The 19,810-nt window shown below is 45.2% G+C and overlaps 1 protein-coding gene across 11 annotated transcripts in view; it reads left to right on the top strand.

Annotated features, from left to right (window-relative positions):
• Window positions 1–11,161, top strand: part of LOC137420630 (inositol hexakisphosphate and diphosphoinositol-pentakisphosphate kinase 2) — a 196,018-nt gene extending 184,857 nt beyond the window's left edge. For 8 of the 11 annotated variants that reach the window (XM_078772473.1, XM_068105859.2, XM_068105862.2 and 5 more), the window contains one exon: window positions 9,650–10,795. In XM_078772473.1, the coding sequence (XP_078628599.1) occupies window positions 9,650–10,647 (998 nt within the window). In that variant the 3' untranslated portion in view covers window positions 10,648–10,795. Of the gene's footprint in view, window positions 1–9,649 lie in introns of all 11 variants that reach the window. The other 3 variants (XM_078772474.1, XM_078772472.1, XM_068105857.2) reach the window with 1 other exon arrangement.
• The last annotated feature ends 8,649 nt before the right edge of the window (window positions 11,162–19,810 follow it).

Genomic DNA, 19,810 nt, shown 5'->3' with positions numbered 1-19,810 from the left:
GATTCCATATGCTGGTAAGATCTTCATCATCTTGCCACAGTGGATGGAGTCAAAGGCTCTTTGAAAGTCGATGAATGTCATTATTGCAGGAAGGTTGTGGGCACGGATTCCTTTTATTAGCTACACATTATGGATACATGTGAACATATCCTCCACAAAATTGAGCTGGAGTTTGCGAATTTTTCCTCATGTCGAAATATTCTCTTTATACAGTTTTTGTTGTATTTTGTACACTTTCAGGTCATTGTTCATTACAGCATGAGCGGCAATGAGCAAGTTATCTTCTATTAGGCCTCCATTAAGGTTCTCACTGGAAGCCTTTTGTTGTTGTAAAAGTTATTATTTTATTTGATGTGCTAAATAAGTGTGACATTTTCACTTTTTGCCTCAAATTGAGTTGAATGTTCAAATTTCTTTCCCAACATTCAAATATTACCCGTATGTGGGCCATCTACTTGTTCACCTTTCCACCTACACAGGTAAGCCGGGTGTTGGCTTAACGGATAAGGTGACTGCTTTGAGATCTTAGGGTCATCAGTTTGAGCCCCTGTTGTGCCGTTAAATAACACCAGGTGGGTTGATTAAGCCCGTCATCTTTTCGAGGTCAGCAAAATGAGTATCAGCTTACTGGAAATGGGGTACTGCATCAGCGGCACAGCCTTGCTCCCAGCAATGCTGCAACCATGCAGCCTGTACAACATAATAACAACATATACAATACTGTAGCGACCCATGGGTCCCCCAAGCAAGACCAGCATCAGAATCTCCTTGCTCCAGCCGGTGACGTCACCAGCGGGGATCCGCGGCGCCAGAGTGGCTGGTCACGTGACCACCAAAGCGTGCCGCGCGTGCGGGTATAATCAGCTACACCTGTTGATCACGTGACCACCGAAGCACGCCTCGCTTGAGAGGCGTGGCTTTCGGTTTGGTTTCGGTTTCTGGTTGTGCTTTATAATGCAGCCCGATAAACGGGCTTTACAGTGTTCCCGAGTTGGTTTTGAGAATAAATATCTTCTCGGACGAGTTTGTGTCTTGCCCGTCATTTCGTCCGTATCAAGCAAGAGCCCCGGCTCTTCACTGGTGACCCCGAATTTGAACACGCAACCCCGACTGCCTCCGCACGGATGCGGGGGCTGCGAACGGACACGGCGAGCACGCCCTAGCCAGGGAAGCCACCTAAGCTGGTGACGCCGGCTTCTCCCGCACAGCTTCGGGCGCAGTTTCGAACGCGGTTTCGAAATGCCGGAGTTTCGGAAACAACGACGGCCATGACTATGAGGTTCGCGCACCGCGCTCGGCTCCTCCTCTACGACCGGAGGGGCGAAGCTATTCTAAGACCCTCCGAAGGCACGGCTGCTTCGTCACCTTCGCGCGCAATGACGTTGGCAGAACGGCTGCTTCGTCACCTTCGCGCGCACTGACGTTCGCGGCACGGCCGCTTCGTCACCCTCGCGCACCTACAACTACAACCGCAACTACTTCTCCGACCCTGCAACCTCGGGAGGCCCGCGAGGAACCTCGGCAGCCTCCCCCGAGGCCTGGACCAGCCCCTCGGTTGGCTCACCCGCTTTTCGCGTGCACCGCTCGAGCCTTCTCGGCACTGCCCCCGTGCACTGCAACCTCGGGAGGCCCGCGAGGAACCTCGGCAGCCTCCCCCGAGGACTTGCCCGGCCCCTCGGCCGCCCCCCGTCCACTGCATCCCCCGAGGCCTTGACCAGCCCCGCATCCTCGGGAGGCCCGCGAGGAACCTCGGCAGCCTCCCCCGAGGCCTTGACCAGCCCCTCGGTTGGCTCACCCGCTTTTCGCGTGCACCGCTCGAGCCTTCTTGGCACTGCACCCGCGAACTGCAACCTCGGGAGGCCCGCGAGGAACCTCGGCAGCCTCCCCCGAGGACTTGCCCGGCCCCTCGGCCGCCCCCCCCGTCCTGCACCCCCCGTCCGACCACCCGCCACCACACCGGACCCCCCCGCCTGCACCCCCCGTCCGACCACCCGCCACCACACCGGACCCCCCCTGCCTGCACCCCCCGTCCCACCACCCGCCACCACACCGGACCCCCCCCCCCACCCCCAGCGACTGGCCAGGGGTCGTTTCGGTCGGGTCATCCGGACCCCCCTCAGGTTGACCTCCCTGGACCAAGTCCATTCTGGGGGGGTGTGTGTAGCGACCCATGGGTCCCCCAAGCAAGACCAGCATCAGAATCTCCTTGCTCCAGCCGGTGACGTCACCAGCGGGGATCCGCGGCGCCAGAGTGGCTGGTCACGTGACCACCAAAGTGTGCCACGCGTGCGGGTATAATCAGCTACACCTGTTGATCACGTGACCACCGAAGCACGCCTCGCTTGAGAGGCGTGGCTTTCGGTTTCGGTTTCTGGTTGTGCTTTATAATGCAGCCCGGTAAACGGGCTTTACAGTGTTCCCGAGTTGGTTTTGAGAATAAATATCTTCTCGGACGAGTTTGTGTCTTGCCCGTCATTTCGTCCGTATCAAGCAAGAGCCCCGGCTCTTCAATACTATAATGCGATGCAATGGTGTGTGTGCATGTGTGAAATGTGTGAACTAGCAAAAGTACCCGGCATGAGTCGCTTCGGGGATAATGAAGAGAGGGGGGGGGGGGGGGGGAGAGGAAGGAGGGGAAGGGCACGGGAAAGGGAGGAGGAGGAGGAGAGAGAGGGAAGGGGGAGGGGCAAGGGGGGAGGAAGGAGGGGAAGGGCATGGGAAAGGGAGGAGGAGAGAGAGGGAAGGGGGAGGGTCAAGGGAGGAGGAGGGAAGGGAGGGTTAGTATATCGCACAAAAATGTTAGTCAATAAAGAATGGGTATGTAAAAACAAAAAGGGAGCTCTGTCTACTGTAACGCCATGGCTTGCAAAAGCAGCCTGAATAAGATTTACCAAGTCGTGGTTAATCATATTCAAAAAGGGTGTTATAACACACCCAAACTTCCCCGGCCTTGTGACTAATTAAGTAAATACACAGGTATTGCTCACTTCAATTGTAGAGCCCTCGCCAAGCGGTTTAAGCACTCCAGCAAACACTCCTACAAAATGGATGATAAGGAACGGCTGGCTTGGCAAGCGATATCAAGCTAATTGCTTCTGGTTAAAATGGCCGAGGAATTTTAGAAACAGATCGCAAGAACAGTGGAGTGACACCCTGTCCCATGGAAGTATTAATTAAATTAAAATTATTATTAAGTTAAATTTTAAAAAAACGAACCCCAGAAGGAGCATGACAACCTCACTTAAATAAACGAATATATGTAGACTTAGTTATAAAAATCGATAGATATGGTAAATTTTGTCAGATTTCACTCCAGATCTGGACATTTATTTAGTCTACCGGATCCAATCCTCATATCTGAATCCAGATTTTGATGATATGCTTCAATTGTGTAATGATAAATCGATCGTGTTTCCAAAGCAAGGCACGTTTGAATAGGCGAAACAAAATGGTGGCTTAACAACCCAGCGAGTGGCAGTGGGCTGACCAAAATGGTGGGTCACCATATTGGAAAGGCTTTTTTGGGTTTTTTCTTATGAGCACCTCGTTAATCATCATCAAAAGGGTGTTATAACACACCCAAACACCTAGTTTTCATCATTGCAATCTGTAGGAGGTCCAGTTGTCGGCATGCAAAGTTTGGGGCCGCTAGGTTTCATGGTTTTGGAGTTATGGAAGAGACAGACAGACAGACGGACGGACAGACACTGCCTTTTATTATTATAGACTAGTGGGGGCACCCGGGGGAACCCATGGACATGGACGTGTGACATTTGGACATCTTGAGTTTGATGCTGCACATTCAGTTTTAGAAAATGATTACTGGAAAGTCATCAGATCCACAAATGATGTAATCTACACAATTTATTTACTTTACATAATATGTTACCCCTCACTCATCTCTCCCGCACTCCTTCCCCCCCCTCCCCCCCCCCCCCCCCCCGGTCACTCCACTCCTCTCTCTCCCCCTCATTCCTCTCCAACTCCCCTCACTCCTCTCTTCCCTTTACTTCTACTCCCCTCACTACCTCACTCCTTTCCAACTCCTCCTCACTCCTTTCCAACTCCTCCTCACTCCTTTCCAACTCCTGCCCACTCCTCTCTTCACTTTACTCCTCTCCCCTCACTCCTTTCCAACTCTTCCTCACTCCTCTCTTCCCTTTACTCCTCTCCCCTCACTCCATCACCACTCTCCAACCCCTCCTCTCCCCACCCCCCACTCTCATCTCCACCCCTCACTCCTTTCCAACTCTTCCTCACTCCTCTCTTCCCTTTACTCATCTCCCCTCACTCCCTTCCAACTCTTCCTCACTCCTCTCTTCCCTTTACTCCTCTCCCCTCACTCCATCACCACTCTCCAACCCCTCTTCTCCCCACCCCCCACTCTCCTCTCCACCCCTCACACCGGCAGTTGTTCCAATCAAGCAGGTACGGCAAATAATTAGAGGTAATTTAACTTTTCTCTTGGAGCAAGAATGACTACATCTAAAGAATGAAACATTCCGACTATATAAAGAATACAGCTCAAATGGAAAAGTCCCTGGAGAAAAAAGTTATGGGTGGTGAATAAGAACAGTACGTTACACCCTTCTGTCCAGCGAAAACCTAAATTACTCTTTTCGTTGCTGCATACAAAATGACATTTTTTAAATTAAAGATTTCAAATAAACTTATTTAATGTTTACGTGCACTTCAATTATTTAATTGCAGGTTGGACAAATATTGGTCCTCCTCTCATCTAATGTTACCCTGATTTCCCAACAAACATGCACACCTCACAATAAATTATGTTAAATTTATGTCGAGTAGTGGGACATATACAAACCCCATCAAAGGAATGAATGCAAGTTTAAACAGGATTACCTTTGCTTCCGTATAATAATGATGAATGATAATGATGAATGATGATGATGATGATAACATAAAATAAGAACGAAGAAATGTCTCTTGGCAATTTCTTGTCAGTATTATTTGGGCGGTGTATGATATACTGTACCGCAATTTTTAAAAATATATCTCGGCAATTTCCCGGCTGTGGCGATACCTGAACGAAGCTCTGCCCCTCTCCCCACATTGTTGACTTTTTATTGTGACTACGTCTAAATGAACCGTCCCAGTGCGTCCCAGTGTGTACCCTGGATAAGAATAGGTACGCCGTATCCCTGCGTGTCGTAAGAGGCGACTAAGAGGGTTGGCGTCAGGAAGGGCATCCGGCCATAAAAACATTGCCTCAAAAAGAGAACCATGACAATTACAACTACATGTGGGCAGGGTACAGCCCGAAGTGTAGATCGGTTCCTGAGGTTTGGGACATGGAATGTAGGGACAATGACAGGGAGATCAGGAGAAGTGGTGGAAGTATTGCTCAGAAGAAGAGGGGACATGTGTTGTGTGCAAGAGCGAGATGGAAGGGAAGTGGTGTGAGAATGGTGAAGGGTAGGCAGGGACAGAAATACAAGTTTATGTGGCATGGGTGCCCGGAGGGCGTGAATGGTGTTGGTGTCCTGTTTTCTGAGGAGTTTGTAGACAGTGTGGTGAGTGTGACTAGAGTGAGTGATTGGTTGATGATGGTGAAAATGATGATTGGAAAGCTCTTGGTGAACGTCATCTCGGGATATGCTCCGCAGGTTGGTCGAAGCGATGAAGAGAAGGACAAGTTCTGGTGTGCGATAGAGAAGCTGATGGAAAACGTGAAAGATGAGGAAGTTGTTGTGGTAGGAGGAGACCTAAATGGGCATGTGGGAAGGAGTATGGATGGTTTTGAGGGAGTTCATGGGGGTTACGGATATGGTGTGAGAAATGGAGAAGGTGAAAGGATTTTGGAGTTTGTTGATGGAGCTGATTTGTTGATTTGTAATACTCAGTTCCAGAAAGAGGATAATAAGCTTGTTACATACACGTCAGGTGGGTCGACGACGACCGTTGACTACCTGATGTTGCGTAGGCGAGATAGGGGGCACCTCCGGGACACAAAGGTGATCCCGGGGGAGGAGGCTGTTTCACAGCACCACTTGGTTGTCTGCGACGTAAGGGTGAAAGGTGCGAGGAGAGCTCGGCGGGTGAAGTACCAACCGAGAATGAAGGTGTGGAGGTTGAAAGAGGTGACAGTAAGGGAGGCATTAAAAGAGAGGCTGAGTAGGGTCGAGGATGATGTGTTTGAGCTTGAAAGTGGTTGGATGTCAATGAAAGCTAGTCTGTTGGGAGCCGTTGGTGAGGTATGTGGATGGACAAAAGGACCACCGAGGCACTCGGAAACATGGTGGTGGGATGATGAAGTTGAAAAGAGGATTGACGAGAGGAGGAAGAAGTTCAAGGAGTGGCACAAGGCGAAGGGTACGGGAGCAGAAACAGCAGAGCATGAAAGTTATAAGGCAGCCAGGAAGGCTGCAAAGAAAGAGGTAGCAAAGGCGCAGGAGGCATGTAGGAAAATGTTCGGAGAACGCTTGCATTCGGAAGAGGGTCAGAAAGCAGTATTCAGGATTGCAAAGCAGATAGCGAAAGAGAGGTGTGATGTGATGGGGGTGAGTTGCTTGAAGGATGAAGTGGGACAAATCGTTGTCGACCCAGATGGAATTAAAGGAAGACGGAAAAGATATATGGAAATGCTGTTGAATACAGAGAATGAATGGGATGGCAACATAGAGAGTAACCCAGGTTACAGAGAGGTTACAGAGAGAGTAACCCAGTTTTAGGACCGGCAGAGAAGATAACTGAGAAGGAAGTTGAGGAAGCGATAAAAGCAATGAAGGGTAGAAAAGCGGGAGGGCCGACGGGAGTTGTGGGAGATATGTTGAAGGCAGCAGGAAGTTGGGGTGTGAAGAGAATGACAGAGATCTGTAATCTGGTGGTGAAAGAAGGCCGCATTCCAGTGGATTGGGAACTGAGTACCCTCGTCCCTCTATACAAGGGGAAAGGTGACCCTCTGGAGTGTGGCTCGTACCGAGCGATAAAGCTATTGGAGCATGGAATGAAGGTATTGGAAAGGGTGTTGGAGAGGAGGATAAGGAAGAAAGTGAAGATCGACAAAATGCAGTTTGGATTCATGCCAGGAAGAGGAACGACAGGTGCGCTTTTCATTGTGAGGCAGTTGCAGGAGAAGTACATGGAGAAGAGGAAGAAGTTGTTTCTTGGGTTTGTTGATCTGGAGAAAGCATTCGATCGGGTTCTACGCAAAGTATTGACATGGGCATTGAGGAAGTTAGGAGTGGAGGAATGGTTGATCAGAGTAGTGATGGCAATGTACAAAAGAGCGCGCACAGCTGTAAGGACGAAGGACGGGAACAGTGGTGAGTTTGAGGTGAAGGTGGGTGTGCAGCAGGGGTCGGTACTAAGTCCACTACTATTTGTAGCTGTGATGGAGGTGCTGGCTCAGAACGTAAAGGAGGGTTTACCATGGGAGTTGTTGTATGCAGATGATCTGGTGTTGATTGCGGAAAGTATGGAGGGACTGAAGGAAAAGATGAACACGTGGAAGGAATGTATGGAGACAAAAGGGCTGAAGGTGAATATCGGAAAGACGAAGGTGATGGCGAGTGGTAAAGCATGTGGTGAGGTGGAAAGAACTGGGAAGTGGCCATGTGCTGTGTGTCGGAAGGGTGTCGGAGTGAACTCCATTCAGTGTACAATGTGCGCTGAGTGGGTTCATCAAAAATGTAGTGGTCTGAGAGGGTCGTTAACCAGTGTGGCAGCTACATTCAAATGTAAGGTGTGCACAGAGGGAGCTGCAGATGGCGGAAATGTTGAGTTGGATCTTGGAGACGGCGTGAAGCTGGAAGGTGTGAAAACATTTTGCTACCTCGGAGACATGCTGAATGGAGAAGGTGGATCAGACTCGGCAACGGTTGCTCGAGTGAGATGTGCATGGAAGAAGTTTCGGGAATTGAGTGGCGTGCTGATGATGAGGGGAGTGTCGTTGAAGCTGAAGGAAAAGGTGTATGCTGCATGTGTGAGAAGTGTTATGATTTATGGGAGCGAGACATGGGTAATGAACGTAGAGCAGCAACGAAGGTTGGAAAGGGTGGAAATGCGAATGGTTCGACGGATGTGCGGAGTATCGTTGAGAGAGAGGAAGACAAATGATTAATTGCGAAAGATGATGGGAATAGAGCCTGTGATTGATGCTGTGGAGAGGAACAGGTTGAGATGGTTTGGTCATGTGTTGAGGAAGGATGAAAGTGACTGGTTGAGAAGAGTGATGGAAATGAATGTAGAAGGAAGTAGAAGACGGGGAAGACCGAGAAAGACTTGGCTAAAGATGGTGGAAGAAGAAATGCGGGCAAGGGGGTTAACAAGGAGAGATGCAGAAAATAGGGCAAAATGGAGAAGATTGTCATGGGGACCGCAAGGCTAACCCCCGCTCTAGCAGGAAAAATGGCCTTTAAAATGCATGTTGTTGTTGTGTTGTTGTATGTCTAAATGAAACATTTCATCGTGACGACTGTCATCAAATGGCAAAGTCTTTGGGGAAAAAGTGTTATGGGCAGTGTATATACACCCTTATGTCCAGCGAAACCAAAATGTCTATTTTCATTACAACATACATGATACAAAATGACATTTTTTAAATTAAAGATTTCAAATAAACTTATTTAACGTGTATGTGCACATAACTTATAAAATAAGAACAAATAAACATCTCTCGGCAATTTCCCATCTGTGTTATTTGGGCGCTGTATGATATACCATGACGATCTCGGCAACTTCCCATCTGTGCATGAATTTTCTCATCTATTGCTCAAACCGAGTCGAAAACCATCGATAAAAATGAAATAGGTGGTGAATTAGAGTCGAGATAAAGCCGTCAGGGAGTCTCAATGGACTTTATGTTACAGGCCTTTGAAAATGCATTTTGTTCTATAAACGGTAACTTTCATCCAATTTTCTTCCCGTTTTTTACAACCAAGTTTTTTGCAAATATCGAATTGGAGCTGAAATAAAACTGTGAGAGAGAGTAAGAACCCACGGGTCTAACAAAAGAGGCCTCAAAGCTATGCAAGGAAACAAAATGGAGATTTGTTTTTGAAGCCCCACCCACGGACGGTCAGACAGACAGACAGAATCACTAACAGAGAATATTATATAGATAACAATATTCCACCCCTACTTTCTTCCCTCTCCTGTAAGCTCTCCTCTATCCTCTTGACATATGTATAGATGTGTAATTATTTATTTCTGCATACCCCATGACACCCTCTCCCCAATGTCCCCCCAAATGCCACATGTATGTTCGAATAGACAGAAGTAACTCTAATACATTGGAGGTGAAGGTGGCACAGAATTGTAACTACTAATTGAGTAGTTACAACAAATTGAGCTGTTATACATTCAAGCATCACAGAATGCCTTGAACCTTTTCCTAAAGCACTCTGGTTGATTCTGCTAGCCAGCATTACCAATCGTTTGTCTTCATAGATGAGGCTTGTTTCACTTTCATCCATACAATATATTTTACATAACTATGTATTTGAAAACATGACAAATTCATTGTTATGTCACATGTTCGATGCTCGAGCAACAATGAGAAATGCTCCAAATCCTTTCATTGGCAAAAATGTTTTCAACAAGATCAGGCAAGAATGTCCTATTTTGTGTCGTTTCCTCCACTCCCTCTCTTCCATTTTTCATTTTCTGCTTTGCTCTCCATTTGCAGGCAGCAGTGGCCAGTCGAGTGCTGTGTCGAGTGCTGGTCCATCATCTCCATCTGCACTTGAGTCTCAAAGCTACTTTCCATTTGGGGAAAAAATGACATTCACTTCCCAGGCATATGAGGATGGAGTTCATGTTCAAAGGCCTAGCTTCATTGCTTCCTCCATTTTGTGTGACACACAGACCATCCCCTCCACGTGTGCCCCAGTTCAGACCACATCCTCCACTTTTGCACCACTGCAGGCCACGTCCTCCCCTTGCGCCCCACTCCAGACCACACCGTCCACTTGCTGCTCAATCCAGGCCACACCCTCCACTTACTTCCCACTCCAGACCACACCCTCCACTTGCTTCCCACTCCAGACCACACTGTCCACTTGCTGCTCACTCCAGGCCACACCCTCCACTTGCTTCCCACTCCAGACCACGCCCTCCACTTGCTTTCCACTCCAGACCACACCGTCCACTTGCTGCTCACTCCAGGCCACACCCTCCACTTGCTTCCCACTCCAGACCACACCGTCCACTTGCTTTCCACTCCAGACCACACCGTCCACTTGCTGCTCACTCCAGACCACACCCTCCCCTTGCGCCCCACTCCAGACCACACCGTCCACTTGCTGCTCAATCCAGGCCACACCCTCCACTTACTTCCCACTCCAGACCACACCCTCCACTTGCTGCTCACTCCAGGCCACACCCTCCACTTGCTTCCCACTCCAGGCCACACCCTCCACTTGCTTCCCTCTCCAGACCACACCGTCCACTTGCTGCTCACTCCAGACCACACCGTCCACTTGCTGCTCAATCCAGACCACACCGTCCACTTGCTGCTCACTCCAGGCCACACCGTCCACTTGCTGCTCAATCCAGGCCACACCTTCCACTTGCTTCCCACTCCAGACCACCCCCCCTCAATCTGACACACTCCAGATCACACCCTCTGACTCTTGGCCATTCCAAGTTACACCCACCACACATCATTATGACCACCTAACTTGACAAGCAACTTCAATGGCCTTTCATGAATTTTGTCAATCTAAACTCACTCCATGAAAATGCTTCATACTCTCCTTGGAAAATATCATTCACTGAGATTTTAGATTGTAGAGGCATAATGTTTTGTGGAGAGGTGGTTTGGATGATGAGCATGATGTTTGTCATGGGTGACAAAGCCATATTGCTACTGTTCGCATTGTTTGCATATCGGCCATAACAGGTGGGCATTAAGATTGGGTACGGTATGTTAATAATGTGATTAGCTCGAAAGCGCGAAGCAATGGAAAGCAGGCAGGTGCGGTTGCTATGTTACCAAGCGATTTCACACACAACCTAATATCATGCAGAGCGCAAACACAAATGTCTTTGTCCAACTTTTGGCTTTGCACATTTGGAGAGAGTGTGGGAATTATGACAAGAACTGTGCGCAGATCCAAGTATGGAGAGCGTTTGTTTTTTTCTGGCATCTGCTACATCATGACTTCTATGAGTGTACAATAAAGGTGTGTGACGAACATTCTCCTCATTATTGGCCTTACAATTTGAGCTGAGAAAGGTAGACCTGTACAACACTCGTCTTAACTCATCCTGCATTTTGTGTGTTCCTTCGTCCCGCTCCATGTCGGTTGTTTTCTTGCAATTCAACACGTGCCCATTTCCGTCAATTCCAATGTTTCTTTCTATACAGTCGTGGCCAAAAATATTGGCACCCTTGCACTTTTTTCAAATAATGCACCATTTATTTCAGGAAATTGTCAAAATTAAGAAATCTTTTTGTATCTACATTTGTATTTCTTTGGTTTGCAGTGGAACAAAACAAAAAAAGATGAAAAAATTACTAAATCTTAGCTTATTCCACACAGAAATCCTAAAATGGCCCAGACAATATTATTGGCACCTTCAAGAAGTTGTTATAAATAATTAGATTTCAAGCAGGTGATTCTCCTTTACTTTGGAAATGAACTCACCTGTGGTGAGTTGCAGGTGCCTGCAATATTTAAAAAACACTCATTCAACCAGTTTGAATAGAGAAAAGGAGTCATTCTGCTGTTTTGTGGCACTGTGTGTACCACAATGAGCATGGAGAAAATAAAGAAAACCAGAGAATTGTCTGAGGAGGTCAGACACAAGATTGTAGCGAAGCTTGGACAATATCAAGGCTACAAGTCCATCTCCGGACCCCCTGATGTTCCTGTGTCCACCGTACGCAATGTTATCAGGAAGTTTAAGGCCCATGGCACTGTAGCCAACCTCCCTGGACGTGGCCGCAAGAGAAAACTTGATCAAAGATTGCAGCGAAGGATTGTTCGAATGGTGGAGAAAGCACCTCAATCAACTGTCAAACAGATTCTAGCTGACCTTCCGACACGAGGTACGACAGTTTCAACTCGCACCATCCGTCGCTAAATCGATGAAAGGGGGTTCTATGGTAGGAGACCCAGGAGGACCCCACTGCTAAGAAAGCCCGACTTGAGCTTGCCAAAACACACCTGAATAAGCCAAAATCCTTCTGGGAGAATGTCCTGTGGACAGATGAGACCAAATTATAGCTTTGTGGTAAAGCACATCATCTCTATGTTTACAGAAAACAAAATGAAGCCTTCAAAGAAAAGAACACCTTCCCGACAGTCAAACATGGAGGAGGTTCTGTGATGTTTTGGGGTTGCTGTGCTGCCTCTGGCACTGGGTACCTTGAATGTGTGCATGGCATCATGAAATCAGGAGATTACCAAGGCATTTTGGAGCACAATGTTCCACCCAGTGTCAGAAAGCTGGGTCTCCGTCGAAGGTCATGGGTCTTGCAGCAGGACAATGACCCCCAAGCACACTTCCAAAAGCACCCAGGAATGGTTCAAGACAAAACGCTGGACTGTTCTGAAGTGGCCAGCAGAGTCCAGATCTAAATCCCATTGAACACCTGTGGGGAGATCTGAAAACAACAGTTGGGAGAAGGCTTCCTTCAAATCTGGGAGAACTGGAGCAGTTTGCACAAGAAGAGTGGGCCAAACTGCCAGTAGAGAGGTGTAGGAAGCTTATTCATGGCTATAGGAAGCGCTTGACTGCAGTTATTTTGTCCAACTTCTGTGCTGCCAAATATTAAGTCTGAGGTGTCAATAATTTTGTCAATGCCATTTCTTTTTATTTTCTGATTTAAAAGGATATATTAAGTTCTGAATCAAAAACAAAGGTTCTGTAATATTAACAGTGAAATAAAGAATTGTGGAGACCAAATACTTTTGTCAATTTCAACTTATTTGAAAAAAGTGCAAGGGTGCTAATATTTTTGCCATGACTATATATATATAATATGTGTGTGCATGTGTTTAAAAAAAAAAAACCCCCCAAAAAACCATCTATACCTAGCATTTGAAAATTGTAATTTCTATAAGTGTAAACTGTAAAATAAAAATATCAATGAAAATTAATGTCAAAACCACAAATGTGTCCATAAAATAAATAAATAAACCGAAATTGATATCTCACAGTGGGTCAGTGATGCTTGCCTCTAATCATAAAGCTTCTATTTATCATGTACTTACATGGAAGCACTCACTGCTTGTTATTTCTTACACAATGTGCAGCAATGCAGGCGTACCCCACTGGTATATATATATATACACAAAGAATTAAGTTAAGCACCCCTACACAACGAATTAAGGTAAGCACCCCCTAATATATATTCTTTGTGTATATGTATACATTGGCATATATTCTAAGGTATGTGAGATCAAATAATGATTGGTATGACATTAGCAATTATCCATTGATGAAATTGAGTGATCAAAGTGAAAAAAAGTGATTGGTTGAGTCAGTGATCCGATCACGTGGGTCCTACACACGTTATTGACGCAAAGATCGCTAGAGGTCTTCTCAGAACAATGACTGTACGTTAGAAAACATAAACGTCATCCACACTGTCCGTGATGGACCTATAGCTCCATACTTAAATTGAGGTGAAAATATGCCTAAAATTCCCAAAAAATTTCACCTTAAATTATTCAGAATAAAATATTGAAAACGGCATGATTGTTATGTTTTTATGTGACCATAATATCACTTCTCCAGAAAATATAGCAATATCATGGGTATATTACACTGTTTTGACGACAACAAACTTGTAATGTGCGAGGTTGTAAAAAAACGGGGGGGGTGCTTAACTTAATTCTTTGTGTATATATGCTCGATGTAGATGGGAAGATATTGATGAGTGTCTTTGTGGCACGGCTCTCGGGCTTCATCAGAGAGAATGGTTTTGTGGATGGTTCTGTGCAGAAGGCAGGAATACCAGGATCACCAGGATGCATTGAACACTCGGCAATGGTCTGGCAAGTGTTGCAGGGGGCAAAGACCGCAAAGGAAGAATGTGGCGGTGGTATGGCTGGATTTGGAGAATGCATATGGGTCAGTGCCGCATGCCTTGATCAGGTATGCCGTGGATTTATTTTGGGTGCCGGAGATTTAGGGATTTTTTGATGGCATATTATGATCAGTTTTGAATGCGGTTTGCGACACAGTCCTATGTAACAGAGTGGCAGAAGTTGGAAGTGGGGATCCCAATGGGATGTACCATCTCCCCTATTTTGTTTGTGCTGGTTATGGAGTTGTTGATACGTGCGGTGAGTGGACATTGGAAAGAAGTAGAGCTGGCCCCTGGTCAGAGGTTTCCAGCAATGTTTGCATTCATGGATGACCTGACAGTTGTCCAACAGTCAGCTGATGCAGCAGTAGAGGTACTGGGACGACTGGAAAGGTTGATGCGGTGGGCAAGAATGGGATTTAAAGCATGAAAGTCGAGGAGTGTGGTAGTGAGACGAGGAGTGGTGGATAACATGCACAGGTTTGAGCTGGGAGGGGAGGTGGTTCCATCATTGGTAGAGGCCCCTGTGAAGAGTTTGGGAAGATGGTATACAGTGGAGTTGAATGATGTGGGAAGAGTGGAGGAGGTCAGAAACAAGCCTTTGAGAGGTTTGAAGAGGATTGATGGATGTGGTTTGCCAGGTAAGTTGAAGGTATGGTGTTTGAAGTTTGGATTGATGCCACGAGTATTGTGGCCATTGATGATGTATGATATTGCGATTGGGCATGTAGAGAGGATGGAGGTTGTGGTGAGCGGGTTTGTGAGGAGGTGGTTGGGAGTGCCACGCTGTTTGACGTACATTGCCTTTTATGGTCAGGGTGGAAAACTCCAGTTTCCCTTGACATCATTAACCGAGGAGTTTAAGGTGGTGAGGGTGCGGGAGTTCATGATGTTGTGGGATTCAAGTGATGCAGTGGTAAAGAATGCTCTCCCAGAGAAGAAGGGAAGTCGGAAGTGGAATGCAAGAGCGGAGGTGGACGAGATGGAGGAGCGGTTGCAACAAGAGGAGGTCATGGGGATGGTACATTGGTACAGCATGGGAAGCATGGCTTGGGGTGGATGAAGCATGGCTTGGGGTGGATGGAGCATGAGCGATGGGGAAAGGCATGTGTGAAAGAGAGGAGGAAGATGGTTGAGAGGGAGGTGAGAAGAAAGGAAGAGGAGGGGAGATATGTGAAAGCAGTCGGACAGGCACAGCAAGGTGCTTGGACTAGGTGGGAAGGTGTGCCGGTGAGGATATTGAAGTGGCAAGAAATTTGGAGGATGGAGCCAATATTGTTGAATTTCCTGTTGCGGGCAACATATGATGTGCTTCCGTCACCAGTAAACGAGATTGTGGGGGTTGTTGCAGGAGGAGAGATGTTATTTGTGTGGAGGTGTGGGAACGGTGCAGCATGCACTGAGTGCATGTTCAGTAGCATTGGCAGCAGGACAATACAGGTGGCGACATGATCAGGTGCTGGCGGTGGTGGTGCAGATGGTGCAACAAGAGATGCTGAGGTAGAGAGAGAGAAGAGTGGAGAAGGAGACTGATGGGGGAGACGTGTGGTTTGTCAAAGAGGGCCAAGTGGTAAGAGGTGGAAAGAGGAGGAGGTGGAAAGCAAGAGGGCTGTCAGATGCTTGTGATTGGCAGGTGGTGGCGGACCGAAAGCCACAATTGGTATTCCCAGAGGAGATCTGTGTGACAAGGTTGCAGCCTGACATTGTCATTTGGTCAGGTGCAACAAGACAGGAATAACAGTAAAATGTCCGTTCTAGGCTAGCCCCAACTCAGACCACATTCCCCCACATCCCCGTATCCCCCACTTGCCGCCAAACTGAAACTGTCTCAACTCAAAAACAGGAAGTGACTCACCATAAACCGGAAGTGACCAATTAATTATTATAATTTTCAGATTTCACGATTTTCAAAAAAAATTCCGATTTGTCGTTTTTCCCGATTTCACGATTTTTGTGATTTTATTGATTTACTCAAAAATTGATTTTTAGTTTAAAAAAATACTTTCCCTATATAAAATACATATGGCATTGACATCTGAATTTTGATATTAAAAATATTATCTTTGAAGAACCAAAATATTACAATAACAATGGATTTATTTATTATCATATTATGATTAAATATAATTACAATCATACTCACACACAAAGTGGTATTAGAAAACTTTTTATTGAAACACCAACGTTGTTTTCGTGGGGTAGTAAAGCGAATGTAAATAATACCAAGGACCGTAGAGTTGAATCATATTCTTTACCTCTTGTTATACATAACTCCCATGCCTATGACGACGGAGGAGGCAAAAACAATAGAATTGTTTGAAGAAATTCTTATCGCAGTTAAAACACATCTGATGAGAGACGATGTTATTGAAAAGATGAAAAAGGAAAAGAACAAGTTCAGAGGCCTTATTAATAGCCTTAATATATTTTATCGGAAACGTGATGGAGAAATTCCTATTGAAGGCACCCCCCCAACAATGTACCCAAAACCTTTAACCAAGTATGAAAAGTGTAGGGAAGGGGACGAACCCCCCGAAATTCTGACTTCGTTTTATGATGACAACATCAACGAAGAATCACGTCTCGAAGATCATAGTATTGAACCAGAGAAATTAATGGATGCAAAATGTAAAGTTGTTTGCGCTATTGAGGTATCAAATGTTTTTATCGGTGGTGCGGGTCCATCCATTGAATTGAAAGTAAATGATGTTGTTGTCCAAGAACTATGTGGAAAAACAAACAAACTAATGATTAATATTAACAATCTTAAACCTTACTCTAAACCTCGAAATAGGGTTGATGAGGTGTGTCGAAAGCATGGCATTGATCATTGGAATGCCAATACATTAGAGGAAAAACACGAAACCGACAGAGAAATGTTGGTTAATTTGTCTTTGATACGAAATCCAATGTTGGGTGAGAAGGTTGATGGGGTTATCGTGAAGAATATGACAAGCGCTAAACAAGATTAGGACTTGGGTATCAAAAAAACGATTAAACTCTAAGAGCGATATTAAACCTGAGGAATGAATCATTTTAGCTAAAATTATAGAAATATAACATTTATGTTATACTTCTTTTAAAATATCTGAGAAAAACTTTTTTTTGATGGAGTATATAAAATGGCCGAACCCATTTTCAAAATATTTCAAGATATATTCAACACAATTAGACGGTTGGTTGAATCGCTTCTAATATGTATACATAATTATAATGCAAATAGGGATAACAACACACATGATGAATGATTACCCGCTATATATTTTCAAACATATATAAAATGGATGATTTTTTACCCGTGTGGGAAAGTAAGATAAAATTTAATAATCATAAGAACCTCCCAAATTCATTAAGATGTCTAATAGTTGGTTCAAGTGGATGTGGGAAAACCTGTTTACTTTTAAAGATGCTCCTTACTCCAAAAATTTTAGATTATGAAAATTTAATAATTTTCACAAAGTCTAGTTTTCAGCCAGAGTATCAACTACTATCACAAGGTTTTAATGCAGGCCATCAAAAAGAAGATATAATCCATTTATTTAAATTTCAACATGAGCTAAATAAGCTTAACATTGAAGATGTAATACAACAACTATATGTTGTACGTTACAAAAAGTTAAAAAGAAATTAAACCCCACACCACCTATAACTTGTATTCTCACTGATAATACGGATGATATACCTTCACCCCAAGATTTAGATGGAACAAAAAAGAACCTCGTTATCTTTGACGATTGTGTTAATGAGAAAAATCAAACGGTTATGGACAGCTACTATACAAGGGGGAGACATTCTTCTTGTAATTGTATTTATCTTAGTCAATCATACTTTCAACTCCCTCGTCGCTCAATAAGAAACAATGCTAACACTTTTATTTTATTCAAACTAAATGCATTAGATATAACCAATTTTTGGAGGGATAATTGTTCTACATTATGTAGTAAAAAGGAATTTGAGGGTCATATCAAACATACGACTGAAAAATATAAATATATCGTTGTTAAAGAAGATGATATAATAACTAATAATTTATTTGCATAAATAAAATGGATGCTGAAGAACGAGCAAGAAAATTTAAGAACATCAACAATTACTTTCAAAAGTTGTTAAACAAGAGGAGGGAATAAAGAAGAAGCAGAGACAGAAACTAACGGGTGAAGAAATATTTGAAAGAAAACAACTGTTACGGATTCGGCACTAATTATTATTGTTATTATTATTGTGGTTCTAAGTATTGCGATTATTATTGTTCAAAGGAAATGGTTATTGTGGTTATAGGGTTAAAAGCGCTCCTGGTAAAAATGAGACAGGAAATCGGATCGGGAACCGGAAGAGGTCCAGCGAGGAAGAAGAGGCGTGAGGGATGTGAAAAGACGCATTTGTAGAAGCTCCGTACCTAGCGTGGTCGAGCGTACATCGCGAGTGAACTTTGAGTCCTTGAAAGGAATATCGTGCGGTTGGTGTTATCGCTGGAGTAGTGAAAAAGCCTGCGAGGTCAGGTACAGGCGTGAGGTTCCAGAGAATCCTCGCCTAGAGGCTTTGGCTCGAGTAAGAGCCGTCCGCCATTTTGGACCTCGCGCGTCGTTCGCTGAAAAAGGTTGCCGCGTCAGCTGGTCTCCCCCTCCGGTGGGATGCCGGGGATGGGTGTGCACTAAAGCGGCGTCTGAAGATTGCCCTGCGGTTCGTTGACTGAACGGTGATTGTGCACGTCTGGATCGCTTATTTGGGATTCCCTTTCCACGGCCAGTTTGATGTTGGATTAGACTACGTGACGGTCCATGCCTTGCCTACACCTCCTTACTTGCCTCATCGCGTCTTCGCCTCATCTCCGTTGAGTTATAGAGATATTGAGGGGTTGGGTTCCCTTCACTGGGAGTGCTGATCACTGCTGAGCTGCTACTGAGCTGGGACTGGGATAAGTGAGTTTATGTTACTTAATAAGATGGTACCATCTTAAGATTTTGATTGTCTGGATTTGCAATCGTTATTGGTGATGTTCTTCCTGTGTGATTTTTAATATATTATTGGTTGGTTTATAACCATTGGTGTGCTTTCCTTTGTGATTTCGACACGGAATAAGATATATATTTTTCTGCCGTGGCTCCCCCGGGGTTCGGAGGTGTAACGAGACCAGAAGGTCGGGGAGGAGCACGTAACACAAGAGAAGTTTTTTAAACCTCTTTTAAAATCTTCCGAACTAAAGGGGGTTTCGTTTCAAGTTCCTGCGATAGAATATACTCCTAAAAAAACTTCAAATGATAAAAGATTTTAGTCAAATGACAGAGCAAGAGCTGAGAGATATAGGAGAATTAAAATCTGATAATGAAGACTCATTCCAACAATTTGGGAGAGAAATCACCCCCCTGATTATGTTGTGCAAGCTCTTCAAAACGATGAATATTCGGCGGATTCAAAAACCAAAGCGGGCCTCACCCCAACAGAAGAACCAGCAACGTTTTATCTTGTTAGAGAAAAGGTATATATTGTTACGGTTTTTAGAACCTTCACTAGTAAATTTTAGTAAATGCATTCCCTTATAAGTGTTCCCCTGTAAAGATTCCCATCAATTGACTTGTTAAAGATCGCACCCTAGTTAGTCCATGAACCACACGTAGCGAACCATAGGACCTCTTCGTAGTTATTTCATTATTATGTGTTTCAGTTAAGGATCTGTTCCCAGTAGTTGAATCTGCGTTGCATTAATCAAATAAGATAGGCCCCATTCCGTCCATTTTGCTCTCCCTCTCCAAATTGTGGTACTTCGTTTGCCAGCAGCGTTCGCCACCATTACGCACGCGGTCAAGCCGG

Source organism: Myxine glutinosa, chromosome 2, assembly GCF_964187855.1.
Source record: "Myxine glutinosa chromosome 2, kmMyxGlut1.1, whole genome shotgun sequence".
In the NCBI taxonomy this organism is placed as follows: Eukaryota; Metazoa; Chordata; class Myxini; order Myxiniformes; family Myxinidae; genus Myxine; species Myxine glutinosa.
This window is presented reverse-complemented; position numbering and strand designations above follow the sequence as displayed.